This window comes from Parasteatoda tepidariorum, chromosome 1, assembly GCF_982258835.1.
Source record: "Parasteatoda tepidariorum strain Cologne lab strain chromosome 1, Ptep-v5.0, whole genome shotgun sequence".
NCBI lineage: Eukaryota > Metazoa > Arthropoda > Arachnida > Araneae > Theridiidae > Parasteatoda > Parasteatoda tepidariorum.
The window spans coordinates 121,341,560-121,359,655 of NC_141755.1; the positions used below are offsets into that span (position 1 = coordinate 121,341,560).

Consider the following 18,096-nt stretch of genomic DNA (forward strand, 5'->3'; position numbering starts at 1 on the left):
ATAAAGTAAAATAACATGCAATGAGTCGTGGTGGCTCAGGGAATAGACCTTCCAATGAAGTGAACCGGGAGAAAATTCCGCACCCTGTTCGCACCGACCATAGTGCTGACAATAGACAGTGGTAGACGGATCAGAGGTTAGAGTCCCCTTACTGTCAGGCTAACCGTGGGAGGTTTTTCTCACCATGTAACGCAAATGCGGGTTGGTTTCATCAAAAAGTCCTCCACGAAGGCAAATTTTTCCCAATATTTGATCGAAGAGTTCCCTTGTCTTCCGGATTAGAATCAAAATTACAAGGCTGCGAAGTTGAACATTAGTAGTGGTAAACCCAAAAATTGTGCCGGCTGTTCAACGACGGTTATAAAATAAAAATAATCTGTAGTTAGAGCAATGGTGGCTAAGGGAATAGAACACTCGCCTCCCAAAGAGATGCTCGGGCTAAAAGGCTACGGAGTTGAACACGGTAGTCGTAAAGACAAAAATTGGGTCGGCAGTTCAACAATGGGCTATAATATAAAATAACCTATAATTGTCTTCGTTACTCATTCATTTTCGTGTCTGTGAGGATAGAATTTTGCATTCAAACTATTTAGGACTAGCTAAGAGACATAAATCTTTACAAGAAATTTACAAGAAATCTTTACAAGCAGAATTTATCATCGTTTTGCCTTTAAAACAACAATTTATTGCCGGCCGAGTTGATTTTCATAAAAAGGGGGTGTCTATTCTTTCTTATGAAACCAAATGAATCATGCGGTGACAAAAAGTTTACAATTTGTCCAGCAAATCATAAAAATTGAACAACCTCGGTGTTTTGTCTCTCGATAGCTCTCAATCTTTAAATACATCTCAAATTGTGAAACCACAGATGGACTGAATTTCTTTCACATTTTTATTTCACTCTCTCCTCCACAATTAACACTCTCGGTTTCTCTTACTTTCTCTCTTGCGATTACAGCCTCGCTTTTACAGTGGCTAGGCACAACATGCCACCCGCCTTGACAATTTCACAAAAATAAACAATATTCAACAGATACAAACGACAGACATAAACTATAGTGCAATATCTAATACAAAAATCACTTAAAGTTGGTTAGAATTAAATGTATAATTTCACAATTTACAGGTCTTTTATCGATACCTTTATTTGTTTTTGATGTCACCACTCTAATTATATTATCATCGCCTGGGTGAACCTTAATTATTTTAGCAAGATTTCAATACCCTTGAATTCAGTACCCTTGAAATATCCTCACCTTTCACTAAAACCACTTCATTTTCTTTAAACTCTTCGCTTCCCTTACTCCATTTAGGTCTAGTCTGCAGACGATTTAAATAATCTGTTGAAGAAATGAGTTGAATGTTCGACCCTTTTCTGATAATAGCTATCAAACTTTACTCTGCTAACAAATTATTTCTGTTCAAAAATATAGTATTCATATATTTTCTGGGTATTCCTTATAGTTTTTTTTTTAAATATTTTAAAGTTAGAAAAATATCTCAATGGTTGCCGTCATCATTTTCTAATTTTAGTTTTCAACTTTTACTGTTAATTAAATGAAAGCATATAAGAAAACGTTTATAGTATCATTTTGTCCGATATTAATCTGAACTATAAAAGTGTCTTTCTATTTTATTAATTGGAATGTCTAATTTTAATATAGTTTCTTATTTATAATTGTAATAGTAATTTTTTTTGTATATATTATCACTAGGAAACAAAAATCTTAAATGCTAGTTACTAAAAAATTAATCTTCGAGCATATAATAATGGAAATATTACACTCAATCATAAATACTTAAGGTTAAGGCGTTATAATTAAAACATAAATATTTTGAATAATGACATTAAAAAATATATTATTAAATTGGACGAATTTTTAAGCATTAATAACTTTTACTTCTGAAGTTCAGAACTTCATTTCTTTTTTCTTTTTTTTCGGCCTTGTACATTTTTTTTCTTTTCTGTTTAAAGTTACAAGGCGGTATCGATTTCAATGGCGAAATTAAAAGTTCTTAAGCGTCTCAACAAAAAACACGAAACATAATGCTTTAATTCACCGCATTATAAATTCTTCCAGCACATTTTATTATTCTTTTGACGTCACCTTTATATTTTCTGAAATAAGACATGGAAAATCGCGTTTACTCATTTTGTGTTTCATAAACAATTCTTGCCGGTTGCTATCGCGCAAGCTCATATTTGACTACTACTGTAAAGTTTTTGCAATCAGATGAGAAGAAAATCACCTCAAATTAAACAAAAACTATAGAAAACAATGAATGCATTGAAATAAGTTTTAAAAAAATGCTAGTTATATGGGAAGCAAATTATTTTTAAAGAGAGATGCTGTGCGCCGTGACGTCACTGATTGAAATCAGAAGCTCGCAGCGGCACGAGTCTCTTCAAAGGAGTGACCTAGCCTTTCTATTGTCTCTTTAGCCCTGCTTGCACTAGGCAAATCTGCCATCACTTGGTTTTTACTTTTAGAAATTACCTTAAGACATTTAAGAATTTTTTTTTATTATTCTCTTAACAACTACCAAACAACTACTAAACAATCGTACCAAAGGGAAATCCTGTGGGGCGGGAATTCGCATCGAATGGGATTCGAACTCAGTTCGCCTCACTGGAAGGCGAACGCTCTATCCCCTCAGTGAAACATCGGGATAGCCGGATTGGTAGGTCACTGGGCCCATGTCCAAGAGATCGTGGATTCGATCCCCGCCCACCGAAGACTACCCGTGTAGTAAATGGTGACTGATGCATGTTAAATTTGACGAGACACAAAGTCCTCCATATTTGCATAACAAATTATGCCTCTGGGGAGTACTGATACAGGAGTTCCCTTGTCTTCTGTATTTCTTCAAAATGACAAGGATACGAATTTGAACATTAGTCGCCGTAAACCCAAAAACTGGGTCGGCTGTTCAACTACAGATATGAGAAATAAAACATCGGGAGCCGCGATGGCTCAGGAGAGCGTCCGCCTTCCAATGAGTGCTGACGTGAAATATCCTCATTGGTGGATGGATCACGGCTTAGAGTCCTCTTGCCGTCAGGCTAACCGAGGGTGGTTCTCGTGGTCTTCCTCTCCATGTAACGCAAATGCTGGTTAGTTCTATAAAAAAATCCTACATGAAGGCACATTTCTCTTAATACTTGATTCGGAAGTTCCCTTGTCTTCTGGGTTTGGTTCAAAATGACAAGGCTACGTGGTTGATCATTAGCAGTAGTAAACCCAAAAATTGTTTCGGCAGTTCAACAACGGTTATAAAATAAAATATAATGTAACAAAATAATTTCTCTCTATGATGTAAGTGATATTTTTAAAACCATTTAATTTTTATTAATTTTATTTAAATTCCAAATCAACGATTTCAATGAAGCAAAAGTATTATCATTGTAAGTTTAAAATCATAGTTAGCAGTTTATTTGGTTTTATTTAAGCACAATATAATTTAAAATTATTTTCAATATAATCACAGTGTAATAATCTGTAAAGATACTTTTCCTGAGTGTTAAAAGTTTTCTAGAATCGTTTTAATTCATTTTCGTTTCATAGCAGCAGAGAAACTTAACATTGCGTTAAAACTACTCAAAATTTATATTCTGATTGACTTAAAACATAAATGTTTTGGGTAGAAGTTTTGTTAAATAGCTTCATATAATAATCTTGTGATTAGTAACCAATAAATTCTTTGACGTACAAAAAATCCTTTTCTAATTACTAATTAATTTTAAATATAACATATTTCGGTATGTTTCTATCGAACGTGTTCGAAATTATACTGGATTCCCAAAGAACTTTGAAACATTTGGCTTCTAAATTGGAAGACCACATCATCCTAAATGACAAAATATCAAAAAGTGGCATACTGTTACACATAATAAAAATTTTATAATTTTTGATTTTAAAGTCATCTTATAAATCATTCAATCTAAAAATTTCATGGTTAAATTATAAATTATGTTGCATTTACTTCTCTTAATATAAATAAATATACATCATATAATGTATGATATACCATCAAAGTTGGAATAAACTAATTTCTAAAATAAATAAAACGTTAGTCGTCCCTCCCCCTCCCTCAAAAAAAACCCCCTTTTATCATACGTAAATAGGTCAAAATTTGAGGCTATTATGAGAAAATTTGTTTTTCATGCAAATTATAGGAAATAAATCGCTCTCTTAAATAATTTAAAAATAATAAGTAAAAAAAAGCATTCAAATGCCCAAATTCACCATTCTGATATAGGTAGTCTTTGTTATAATTTAAAAAAAAAAAATTCTGATGGGAAAAAATGAACCTAATTTTCGAACCTAAATGAATTTTTCGCATATTGAGATATTTTGAACTCGAAATATAATTTCCTACTACATACTGTTATTTACATGCTAATTATTACAAGCATCTTAAAAATCATCTAAAAAGGAGGGAGGTCTAAAATAATTTTTTCCGCAGTACATAAAAATAATTTTAAAAAAAGCACGAGAAATCTAAAATTCGAAACTAGAGACCCTTTCCACATTCGTGCTATAGATCATGCCCACTGATTCAATATAAATTTTAAAAAAATAAAAAAATTCTTAGCGGTTTTGCTCTTTGGAAACTATATTTTTTTCTTCATTTTAAAAAAAAACATAAATCACGTTTGTAGCTCGTAATACCCGTTCTTGAACTTTGAAAAGTCCAGCTGTGTACCGTAAAGACATGGCTCGCAGTAGAACACCGAAGACAAGCCTCACTGGCTGCAGTCAGTAAGCGGGTGGGTGACAAATTTGATCAGCCTGCATAGCGACCGAGGGCGCGCGGTATCGGTTCTCGTTAAACTGTTCTACCGTAAAGTGCTCGACTTCGGGTGCAGATCGTCGGGCTACCTAAGAAGTGGTGCCATCTCCTCTGCAGAGGATTAAAATTGCGATAGCATGTCTTCGGATAATCCTATGGGATGTTTCCGGGACCGTCGCCAATAGCTCATCGTGCTATTGGCGACTTTAATAAAGTGCCTACCTTATTTTTGACAAGGATTTAGAAACCACAAACCTTTAGATGTAGACTCCCTGGTGGTGCAGTCGGTTCGAACATAGCTAGTCGAGAGCTTCGGTTCAGGGTTCGATACTGGCGTTCATCTTCACAGTCGCCCAACATGATGCACGTTAAATCTGTCATGGATGAAAATCCTCTCGTTAGTATGGTATAGAGCTCGTGAGTATCCACTCAGGACCAGACATATCGTCTGACAAATTTACTTGGCTGAAGCTGTTAAATATCTTTATTTTATGTATGCAGGCTTTGTGAGCGCAAAGTACAGCTTAATAACCCCTTGTTAATTTAAGGAGCAGATAGCTCAAGTTGGAGGAAAAAAACAGGATATGCTTGGAATAGTTTAAGGGATAGACCATCGACGTGGCTGGAAATGAAAGCATTTTCAGGAAAACACATGATTCGTTTAATTTTAAAAAAAACCTGATATCTTAGTTACCAATCTAGTATTTTTTTAGGTAATTAAAAAAAAAATTCCGATTAGAAATGAGGAAACTTCCTCACATTCTTCGTTGAACTTTGTAGGGATGGTTTAACATAGTGTTTCCCAAAGTGGTCCATATGGACCACCAGGGGTCCGTGATAAATAAAAACTGATCTAGGGGTCCCTGAACAACGTCAGGGAGTCCGCGTGAGGTTTAATATAAAATAATAAAATTGTTATTGGTTTTTATTATGAAGGAAATTAAGATAAATAAAATCGTAGCGATTTTTACATCCTAAGTAAACTATAAATAAAGGTGGGTGCTTATAATTATTAGCAGTGGTTTGTTACAAATTAAACAGTTGATTTACAAATTTTCTTATATCTTTTGCTCCCTTTTTAAGAGATAACAGTATGAATGAGTCGAAGAAAAAACGCCGAAAATACTATGTTGAATATTTAAAGTATGTCTTTATTTCTTCACCAGGAAATTGTACTTTACCTATGTGCCTCCTATGTAATAAAACTATAACAAGTGATCCAATGAAACATTCCAAGCTTAACGAATAATTGATAAAAGTCCATAGTGATAAAAAAGAAAGATTTAACTATTATTCAAACAGTCAAAGAAAAATATCTGAAAACACCGTCACTGCAACAACATCTAAGAGAGGTGACGATGGATTGCATGCTTCTCATAGTTTCGCATTTTTCTATATATTACATGATTGCAAAGTTCGGAAAGCCTCCACACTATTGAAGAACTTATTTTACTAGATGTAAGTGAGGTAATACTCACCGGGTTGCACAAACCAGCTTTTAACATTGTAAAAATAATTCCACGGAGTAATAATAATGTACAAAGAAAGATTGATAATATATCTCAGTGCGTAGAAAATTCTTAACGCGAGTACTTAAAAATATCTGAATTTCTATACAGCTTGACGAATCTACTTATCCAGGAAACGAAGCTCTTACTTTTAGCTTATGTAAGATTTGTAAAAGAATGAAAATTTTACAAAGAATTGTTACTTGCTAAATGCTATACGCAAGGTGAAACGCTATTGATTGAATTAAAAGATATACCCTTGACTAATATCATTTCTGTAGCTACTGCCGGTGCTCCGGCAATGGTACGAAGATACCAAGGTTTTCTGGTTAACTTAAAACAAGCTGCAGCGAATGTATTTTCAGTACATTTGCCAAACTTAGCGAAAGTAATTTGAAACTACAAGATGAATAATTAAATTTAATCAAAACTAAAATCGTAAAACTGCGCTTGTTGCAAAACTTTTTCTGTATAAACAAAACTTGGGAAGAGAATATTTTTCTCTTAGTTTCCGTGCCGTAGGGAACCTCATCATAAAAAAAATATATATAAACGATTAGAAATTAGTGCTCACTAACATTGAGCCGGACATAATCAAATCTCACATTCATCCAAGTCTTTAATTTTTATTTTATTTTAAACAAAAGATAATAAATAGTAATAAAAGATAAATGATTTCAATAAATAGTTTTTCAACAAAATGTTTTTTTTTTTAATTTGTAATTTTTATGCCGTTCATATATGCACTGGGGATTCGTGGGCAAGTTTTGACTATAAAAAGGGATCAAAAAAAAGTTTGGGAACCACTTGTTTAACGTAACAGGTACTATTCAATGCTCCAATTTCAAGGGACGGAGCAGCTCTGTTCTAAAAAATTTTTGGAGTCTTCATTTTTTATCCTGCCTTATCAGATTAGCTAATAAATGTTCTTTAAATATGATCAATATAAATTAAACTCAAATGTCTTGGAGTTTCATCGTTACATATTTCTATGTAAAAATTGAATTTTCTGTTATTTAAAGCTCTGGTAGCAGAAGTGTAAAGTCATAACATCTTCGTATAAATTGGTAGGATATTTTCAGTTACATTTTTCGAATTTTTTTGATAGCTTTAAGGAAATGCGAATTTGAATAAGGAATTTGTACTTTTATATGGATCAGACTTTTTTCGAATAATAAAAGACTCTGAAAGCTAATAAAAAACTCAGGCGCAACGGAAAGTATTTGCTGTTGTAATAAAACCATCTTGCATTATGAGGATGAAAAACAGTTGAGAAAACTTCATCTGAAGTATGCGCACTTTCGCCAGAAGAAAATTTTCTCTGTCGAGATTATCAATCTGGAGAATGGAATATTACGTTCGTGCAATAATGGAAAAGTAAGATTGAGATTTAATGATTTTGAAAAGGTCTTTTCCCAGCTCTTCAGCATTTAGAAAATTCTGAAGAAACTAGAAACTATTTGTCCAGGTTAATTAAATTTGGTCTATTGAACCTAGTCACAGAATTTTACAAAAAAGTTTTGAAGTTTTTGAATTCGTAAGTTTTAAAAATGCTTTAAAATTTAAGAAACTTGTAGTTTATCCAGTAAATACAAAACTTTTTAACTTTGGTAACTAAGTACAAAAGAGCTTTCATTGAATAAAAAGAATTAGATAAAATAACGGAATTTAGTTTGTTAACCTACTAATCTATAATGATAAAAATTCCCTAACCTTTGATGCAGATTTGATAATTTCCCTTTCGCATATTTTTGACACTTGTAAAAATATATTTGGTACATTTAATCATGAAAGCAATCTAATAGTTACTAAAAGTCTGTTAAATTATCTGAAATCTATACTGAAATATATAATCCAAATAGTTCTTTTTTATAGTCAGAAACTTGGTTATTGATTTTGTAAATTGATGAAATTTTTATGATGAATAACTATTTCGATCTGATTAACTGCAAATAAGTGTAAATTGTTTAGAAGTGAGCCGCGTTAGAATTTTAATTTATCAGGAAAAAAAACTGGTATGGTTATGAAATAGAAGAGGGCACAACTAATAAATAAGCTAAATATTTTGTTTTATTTTGACTTTTATACAATATATTGAAAAGTACAAAATATATAATAAAAATAATGCGTCAAAGAGTTAACACTTTTGAGGTTAAACGGGTTACGGAAGAGGTAAGCCATATTAAGAAATTTAGGATAATTCTCCACACTTAATTTTCCTCAGATATTTAGAAAACAATACTCTAAAAATATTCTCGTACCTGTTAAAAAGCTCTTTCATTCTTGCTGGAGAGGATAATTTTACTTTCGATATCTACTTGCTTGAATTAGATTCTCCACTTTAACTAGGAAAAACATTCCTTTTAAAAAGAGCAGATACTCACTGGTATAAAAATGCATCAAATTCTTTTAAAACTAGTGACTTAATGTTAAACTGAATTTAGTTCTGACGACATTCACTTTAATAACCATCCGTAAAGCACAATTATTTACAGAAAAGTCCAACTAACATCCTAATAATTCCTTATTGCGAATTTTAAATAAAAATCACGATAAATGTATCCTCATTATCTGTAAAGGGGTAATTTAAAACTGAATAACTTATTTCGGTGAGAAATAAACAAAAATTTATATACATAAAAAATTAAAACCACTTTGTCTATCAAATATTTTTATTCAAAAGAACATTTTATAATACACATCTTTATTTAAGACTGCCTCTGGACATTACATGTTTAAAACTAATTTGTAAGTGAGAGTAACAACATCTTCCTTAATTTACATGGAGCTCTAATAACATTTACAATCAAGTCTCATTAAAAATTTACATGAACTACATTAAGCTTTTGTCCTATTAACAGAACATTTTTCATAAATAGAAAAATTTTACACAACTTACTCATTTACAACAAAACATTTATATTGACATGGACTTTAAGTAAGAAATGAGCAGTGAGTTAAGAAACAGCAACTTTGCTATTTAGTTACACAATACAGAGTCAAAAATATTTATGATCCTCTATTGAAAATTCTCAAATCAAAAATATGTATCATTCATCACAAAAATTAACCTATATACATTTAAATTTTTAATTTACATTAATTTTATTTCTTTCTAAATAGTATATTACGCAAAAGAAATCAGAAAGTTAACACTAAAGACTTTAATTTAAATTTTCTCCTTCAACTAAAACTATTCCATTAGTTTGATAAATTTAAAAAAAATGTTTAAACTTTTATATATGAAAAGCAGATTTGCGCATTTAGTTTAATTTCTAGACTGCATTTTTAGATAAAACAGACACTACTTTCGCTTGAGGTTCCAAGTTATCAGTTTAAATTTTTCCCAGCTTTTAAATTACCAATTTCAAGAAATGGCTTAGTTAGAAAAAAAATATTTCCAAAAATTTAGACTTTTTTTTAAGAACGGAATTTTTCCCTTTCGGCTGGCGTTTATTAAACTCCCGAGGGCTTAGTGCTACTTATCTAATTTTTTGTTGAACATATGATCAATATAACGATTGAAGAAAGCTGGGAACTCTCGCTTTCGCAAAAGTCATTGCAGTATCATATTAAGAGTAAAAACTGAGTACATATTAAAAATTAACTAGTTTCATGTTCTTTAATCAATAGATACTTCCGTTAAAGATTTGAGGTCTCTTCACAGCACGAGGATACTGATCCACAATTAAAGAGTGCATGTGTGAATAGAGAAGTTCCGAAACGGCTAGACAAGTGTGAAGCATGGCGAGAAAGCAGAGCGGCCGTCTACCACTCTCACGTCATATTACACACTAGTCTAGAATAAGGCTCCTATACTATCAGAGCTGACCTATCAAGCAATATTGGAGCAAACAAATTAGCAAGTTAACGTTATGTTAGTATTAGTTATGTTATGTGCTTATGTTAGCTCTTTGCTCCAAAAATAAATGATAAGTCAGCCTGTCTAATTCAGGGGCTCTAGTCTAGAACATACCGATTCACACTTATGCTGCAGATCGATGTCCCCAAATTGCGTAGACCTACTATATCATCAACTATAAACCGCGCTTAATAGGCTGCACTTCATTCAGCTGTCTTATAATCGATGTCTTAATATTTACGTGCTATCAGGTTTAAATTTGGTTCTCTGCAATTATAAAAATGATACAGTTGCAATTTCGATATAGTATCTCAAGATTTATTTTGGTGTATCAAATTTTTTATGGCACTCTTCTAACAATGGCGTTACCCTGTTTGTTTGCTTTGAGTTAAGTGGTACTATTTTTTAAAGTTTAATGCCTAAAAGTAGATGAGAATTTCATATAAATTTTACTTTTTAGAAAGTTAGACTTAAAGCAGTTCAGATTCCGAAAGGTAACATTTTGTATAATATAACCCTGGTGTTCTAACATTATTGAATTTTAAATTGGTGTAAAAATTTCTAGCCTTATAACAATGTTTAGCTTAGGTTGAAACGTAAATGAATAAAAATTTTGAGATTAAATTTTAGGAATTTGCAAATCTGCATTTCATATAATACACACGTTTTAACTCCTAGACAAGCTTATTGTTATCTGTGTCATTTATTCTTATAGAAGTATTAAACGCATAATCAACATACCACGAGAATAAGAAAATTTTACTGTAAAAAAGGATTTAAAAATGAATAGATTTAGAAAATTAGTTTATACTTTACCTCGTGGATTTTTTCTTCAAATTGTCGATTCATGTCTATAGCGGAAACTTTCTTTTGTTCTGACGAAGAACCTATATTTTTAGTATTCTATCGCACAGTAATTAGTTTTTTTTATCAAATCGATTTATTTGCAATAACTAGCTTAGTTTAAAAAATATGCGTTCGAGAGATTTTAAAATAATAACTTGATTTATCACATATTCACTTTACACTGCATCAAAATCAGATTTTTGAAATCTTTAACATTTAAAAATTCTACTAAAAACGTTGGTTATAATGTTTAAGACACGTAGGTAAATACACATATACAAAATATCCTTTGCATTTTATTAGAAACATATACACGTTGAAAGATTTATTTTATTTCTTAACATATTTTAACATAGTTAATTTTTAAATTCGGATAAGTTCGATAAATCTCTTGGCACATTCTTTCACATTTTCGAACAGATTTAGACTTTTGATGTGATATTAAAATGGTCAAATTTTGTTGTCTAACTTTTATTTTAAATTTGTCATAAAGTAAATTCTAAAATTTGATTTGGATCTCGAAGGACGTTATGAATTATGTACCTATTTTCGAAATTATGAAAACTATTTTTTTTATCAGATTAAGGGATATCTGTTCCGTAATGATTGTTAATTTATTTTTCAATTAAGCTCCATTGGATATGTACTCAACTAGGCCAGTCAGGCTCAGGAATTTAACATTTGGAGCCCTGTATCCACTAAGCAAATTTCATAGCTTGTGATAACTCTGCGTAAGAATTAAAATTTCGGGGAAAATTTCAGCCATAAGTCTTTTTACAAACGTTTCTATGTTTGATCAAACCTTACAACCAACCTTAAATTGCGCACAAGTCTCCAAATCACTTAATACCTCTCTTGTAATTGCAAAGTAATGCCTAATGTAATACTAAATTTAAAAAAAATTCCGATGAATGTTATAAAATTTGCGTCAAGTAAACGGTAACGTGAACGTTGAGATTTGTTTTATTCTTCAAAAATCTAGCGAAACCTCAACAATTCAGAAGTGTCACGTGAAAGAGGATGGGTAATTACAAGTAGACAATATTCTGATCTCTTATTGGTATTAAAATAGCGAACATTTAAAAAATGCCCGAACTAACATACGAGACTGTTTCAGGGTATTCAGATTATTGTTTAGGGTTTGTTTAATAGGAGACCTACAAACAAAGCTGGCAAGTTTAATTTTTATAAGTTTTTGTATTTTTTTAATTTCAGTTTCCTTTAGAATAACTGGTACAGGCATTTCAGTCTTAGTAAAATTCACTAGTCATTGTAGAATGTCTACAGATTTAATTTGTTTTTAGTTTAAAAAGTACTATTTTCACTCAATTTAAAATAGATACAAGGTTTTAAAACTCCTCTGTCGATTTCTAATAATGTCCCGTTTACAAATAATTTGTTTAATTTATACAAATTTCAAAAATTTTATGCATTGAAACAAGACATGATTTTAGTAAAATTTACACTCTTTTAAAAATCTCTACATATTTTCTGCGTCATTTTACTATTGCACAACTTCAGTTATACGAAATGCTATCTCGTAATTTAGAAAAACTTCAATAACTTATACTGCTTAATTATGCCCCGTTATTTAAACTTACTTAGCAGCAGAGTCCATGAATTAATGTTTTATGGTTAAAATATATGTTATAGTTAGTCGTATGTTAGTAATTAGCTAGAATTAAGTGAAATAATGAAATAACGTGATGAATGAATAATATGAATGACGTGAACGTGAATATGAATGAAGTGAACAATATGAATGCATAACGAAATTCCTTAAACATGAACTGCTTTAAATTTGCTCATCCAGGCATAATTGCATTAAAAAAAGGGAACTAAATTTAAATTTTAATCTTCCAAATTTGTTTACTTTTTGACACTACGACTTGATATAGCTTCAGCATTGAAGCTTTTTAAAAATTTAAAACATCCTTTTATCACGCGCGGTGTTTATAGCTGGCTAGGCATAACTAAATTGACCAAATCATCCGTAATAAATATTGTTCAGTGTTGAAACTTTTAATCGAACAGTTACTTTTGAACACTGAATGAATACCACTCTAAATATTTAGAGGAAAAGCAAATCGAGGCATATCTATTTAAAGAATTTCGTTATACAAAATAGACTCTGCTGAGAAATAAGATTAAAAACGAAACTAGTTTTGCATAAACCCACAAGTCTATTTATAAAAATATATCGAACGTATTTAATTAGAAATATAATTCCAGTTTATCTTAAGGAATTACCTGACGAAGTTGAAATATTTGTTCCTACCAAATTTCTTCCTCAATTCATATTAGGTGAGAAAACATCAGATTTTAATTATAGATAATTATTAAAAAAATTCCGCTCAACCAAAATCTAGCAGTTTTTTTCCTCCAGAGTTACGAAATTTTTTTTGCCGAAACGTATACTTCTGAACAATAACTTTAGTTTTTTATTTTTAAATTTTTTTTAACAGTTTCGTTCTTAGACTTCTATTTGATATAGAGTACATTAATTTTTTTAATAGAATACGTATAATTGTTATTGCCCATATATACTACATAAATGCTTGACAAATTATTAATTTCTTTGTTTAGAGGAATTTATATTTATAAATACGTACATAAAAATACGACGACAGACTAAATTGTGAAGTATTAACATGTCAAATATACAGCATTTAATGTTTTTATTAAAGTTCACTATAAGGCGAAAAGAAACGTTAAAATGTAGTGCTATGACACGTGATAGCTAGTCGTGAGCTTTAAGTGTTTTAAATAATGTAAGCGGTAATTACACAAATTACACTGAATTGTCCGATAAAATTTTTTTATTTGGAACAGAATGTGTTACCTTAAATATTAAAATTTGTACTGAATAACAGTACACTACTGACGAGGCGGGATTTATTAAAAAGTATTTTATTAATACCGTGCGTTTTATTTAGGTAACCCTAAATATGCGATATTGTATGTTCTAGTTCTTTGGTTTCCAAGCATCTCGATACCTCAAATACTTTTCAACTTTCTAATTTTAAGGATTGTGTATTCAATAAACTATTCCGGTTTTTCCCTGTACTCTTGAATTTTACATTGAAGTAAGTTTAAGAGTTTATTTAGTATATTTTAATAGCCGACAGAGTTGAGCGATCAATTTTATAGATTAGATATAAATTTTATTAAATATTTTGTTTTAAAGTTTGGCCTAAACTCTTATATTACGTGTATTCTAAGTCGTAGATATCATTTTGAAATTAGTATATTTACTTCAACTGATTCTCAAATAATGCGATAACAATCACGCATCTGAAAATTTGGTGGAGATTTATTGAAAGATATATAATTAGTATTATACCATAATAAAATTTTATATTAAGCTTTCTTAATTTAAATATGTTTTGTTTGAGAATCGAAAGCCAAGTACTTTAGTTTAATTGCCGTAATTTAATTTTCATTTCAAATTTAAACTGGCACTCTCAAGGAATCAATTTTCAAAATTACAACTTTAAATTTTAGCTCTTGTACTGGACAACAGTTTGAAGAAAAAACAAATAAATCGAAATTAGTTTTTATTCGTTGAAAGTTAATTCTCATAAATATTCTAGGTTTATTTTTAAGACATAAGTCATAATTTATTAAGAGCACTAGCTAACAATAAGCTTGTCTTAAAACGTTTTGATACTTAAGTTTACGTATACATACACTACACAGGATCAATGAAGTATGATATTTAATGGATAAACAATTTACTATTAAAATAATTCATGAACAAAATTTTGGATATAATAAACTTTAGATCAATTCGATTAATTATATTTAAGAAAAATCTTAGAAATAAATTTACTTTATTACTGAGTACTCTTAAATTGCATGCACGGAATTGAAAATATGGATATAGATTTCGCAAAAGACAATATGTAGCTTAATTCTTATTAAAAAAATTATATTTAAATATTCATATAATACAAGTATGGAATTTCCATATTAGAGAATATAAAAAATAAACCTTTTGAGTCGAAGAAATAAGGTAGGTTTAACTCTTCAGTTCGGTCATGGCAAGAAAAGTCAATCATTTCGGCACACATGTTTATCATGGTAACTAGGTCGGTAATCAAGCTGATCTTGGTACACATTGTTCTCATGACAACTAGGTCAGTAATTGAGGTCATCTTGGCACACATGTTTATCATGGTAATTAGGTAGTTATCGAAGTCATCTAGGCACACATAGTTATCACACTAAGTAATCGAGGGCATCTTGGCATACACGTTTCCTATGGCAACTAGGTCCGAAATGGAGATCTCGGCAAATAGGGTCCTTAAGAGTTACTATACGTCGTTGAGGTATCCAGTACAAAGCCTAATTATAAAAATAAAAATGTCCTTACTTTCACGGTAAAATTACACAAGTTTTTTAGTAAGAGTGTTCGATATCAGTGCGTCGAATCAAGTTTTATAATCATTTACCAAGCTAATGATTCGTTCCAACCCCTTCGTTGGTAAGCTTTTGAAATTGATATTTTTGTGAAATGGCCATAATGATCACATTAGTACAAACATTCAATTCCTACTCACAAGTCCTCTGCACTATGTGCGTACTTTCCAAATCACTGGAGTAAAACACAAGAATTTATTAACAAACGCAGACAAAGTTAAAATGAAAATCCCCGAGTCTAACGGTGCAGTCGAAATTTTAATTACTAAAAATTTTAAAATCACCACGAAAGTAAGTGAAACAGCTTTGATGAATGCATAGGGAATATTGCATTCGAAAGGTAATTAGAGTTGAAATTATTTGGTGAGAGACATTGGGCCGAATTCATTAGCCTCCCAATAGTTATAAGCAGATTAAATCAGTAGACGTTAAAATCCTACCCCCCCCCCCACTAAGAAAGTAAAAAGGTGAAATAAGTTTTAAACGTAAGGAACAATGTTAACGCAATTAACTTCTGTCCTAACGAGTTAAAAAATTAATACATTTGAAAAACTTACCTAGCTTATTTAAAATGATGCTTACACACTGTCCAGTCCACACCCCTCTCTTCCCCTTGGTAACATATACGGGAAACCCCAAAACATTCTCAACTATTTAGAGGAAGCCAAGTTTTCATAAAAAATGAAATTCCCTTAAGGTATGAGACTGGTTTCAACATATTTTTACAAAGGCTAAATTTAATTTGTTAGCAAGGATCCGAAAATTAAAAAGTATATTTCAAAACAAATTAGTTCAAAAACCAAATTTTCCATGCCATACTGAAACTTCGTCAACAAATTATAATGCATAAATTTTAATACAAATTCTCTAGATTAGTGTGATTACATGTGTTTTGAACTAAAATCTTAAAAAATTAAATATAACTAAATATATTCATGAATATTTAATTTTCAGGAAGAAAAATTTATAGACTCACTTAAAGCGTAATAAAAATACGAAATTCCCTCATACCCAAGCTTTTGCGCAAATGGACAACATACTAAACTACAAATAATGTTTCAAATTCTATAATAAATTGTGATAAAAATTCACAAAATCAACGTTCATAAAATTCAGAGGACGAAAAATCGAAAATTAAGTCTTAAAAATATAATTTAATCAAATGGAAAGGTTAAAAAAACTAAGAAATTTTTTTTTAGTTTTCAGGTGTTTACTTCTGGCTATATTTGTCAGCACGCGAAAAATCTAATCAAACTCCATTTATTAAAATCTGACATCAAAACTTGTGTTTTGGAAAGCTAATTAACCAACTCCAAACATGAATAATGAAATATTCAAACTTTCGTCAAAATTTTTTCCTCTTTACCCAGTTGGATACCAGAGTAATTTGATTTTTGAAATAGTTGATTGTGTAAAATCTTACACAATTCAATTTCTGATCAAACACTGTATTAGAGTTTAAATACATTAAATAAAATTTATATTCAACAATTTCTTAACCAGATCATAATAATACTTACCCATCAATAAACTTTAAAGTGATAATCAATATTCTACTGCAAGGTCTATATTCTCCCAATCTAGCATTACTAACTTTCTGTAGTAGAGTATCAAGCTGTAAAGTCATCATGATTATTCTACTGCAAGGTCTATATTCTCTCAATCTAGCATTAGTTACTTCCTGTGGTAGAATCTCAAACATCAATTTCAAGGAAATCACGGTAGCTTCTTGGATTCTGCAACAAATAAGAAAATGTAATTAAAAATATAACCCTTTAATATGATTAAGTTTCATTAGTTAAATATTTAATGCTGTGTACGCAGTGTCGTAAGAACTACAGAAAAACTATATTAACCCCCTGAAAAAGTATCTTACTTCAAAGCAAATTTAAATTATTACCTGCTTTTATGTCAATACAAATATATTGTTTAATAATAATTTAAAACAATATTTTTAATTTCTTAAATCTAAACTGACGTAAAACTTATAACTAAGTTTCGTTTGAATAACAATATTTTCGACCCAAATATTTTCTTCGACTCAAACCTGTACCTGTTAAATTTCGTAGCTGTTTGCTTAGATTTTGGTATTCTTGGTTGCAGAGTGGATGTGTTTGCCTTTATACCTGTAATGTATCTACCACTACAAAAATTCCAATTCACTAGTATATAAGACATGTTTAATAGATTCTTTGCTGGGTTACCTTTTGGCAGAGTGGATGCCTTTGGCTTTATATAGTACGTTCACCAGGAGTGGGCACTTTGCTCTGCCTACATCACATAATAACCGACCATACTATTTCGCTATTTTTAGGAGAAGGAAGTGAACAATCCTGAACAAGGTTGTTATTTGGCTATCTCAAGACAAAAATATTTATTTCACAATGTGAATTTTTTTAACATTAAATATTTCATAAATTTGATGATACTTCTCTCTTTTGAGTGAATAGTTTGTCCTTTAAGATATTTGCTGGGAAAAGAGCAGTTTTTAAATTTAAAATATATTTAATTAGCTAGCAGGGGTCCCCAACCCTATGCCCGCGGGCACCATGGCGCCCGTCGATCAATCTAGGTGCGCCCGCTGCTTGTGCCCAACGATAAAATATTACAGTTTTCCATTTTCCCAATAAATGCTATGCAAATACATACTGAAGTACACTGGTT

General features: G+C 30.7%; 1 protein-coding gene across 3 annotated transcripts in view; it reads right to left on the reverse strand.

The window, feature by feature from the left end:
• Positions 1–18,096, reverse strand: part of LOC122271219 (E3 ubiquitin-protein ligase RNF220-like) — a 60,856-nt gene that overhangs the window by 38,426 nt on the left and 4,334 nt on the right. For 2 of the 3 annotated variants that reach the window (XM_087151725.1, XM_087151728.1), the window contains exons 2-4: positions 16,953–17,168; positions 15,005–15,357; positions 5,050–5,168 (exon numbers count right to left, since the gene is read on the reverse strand). In XM_087151725.1, coding sequence (XP_087007851.1) covers positions 5,050–5,168; positions 15,005–15,188 — 303 coding nt within the window. In that variant the 5' untranslated portion in view covers positions 15,189–15,357; positions 16,953–17,168. Of the gene's footprint in view, positions 1–5,049; positions 5,169–8,563; positions 8,648–15,004; positions 15,358–16,952; positions 17,169–18,096 lie in introns of all 3 variants that reach the window. The other variant, XM_087151691.1, reaches the window with a different exon arrangement.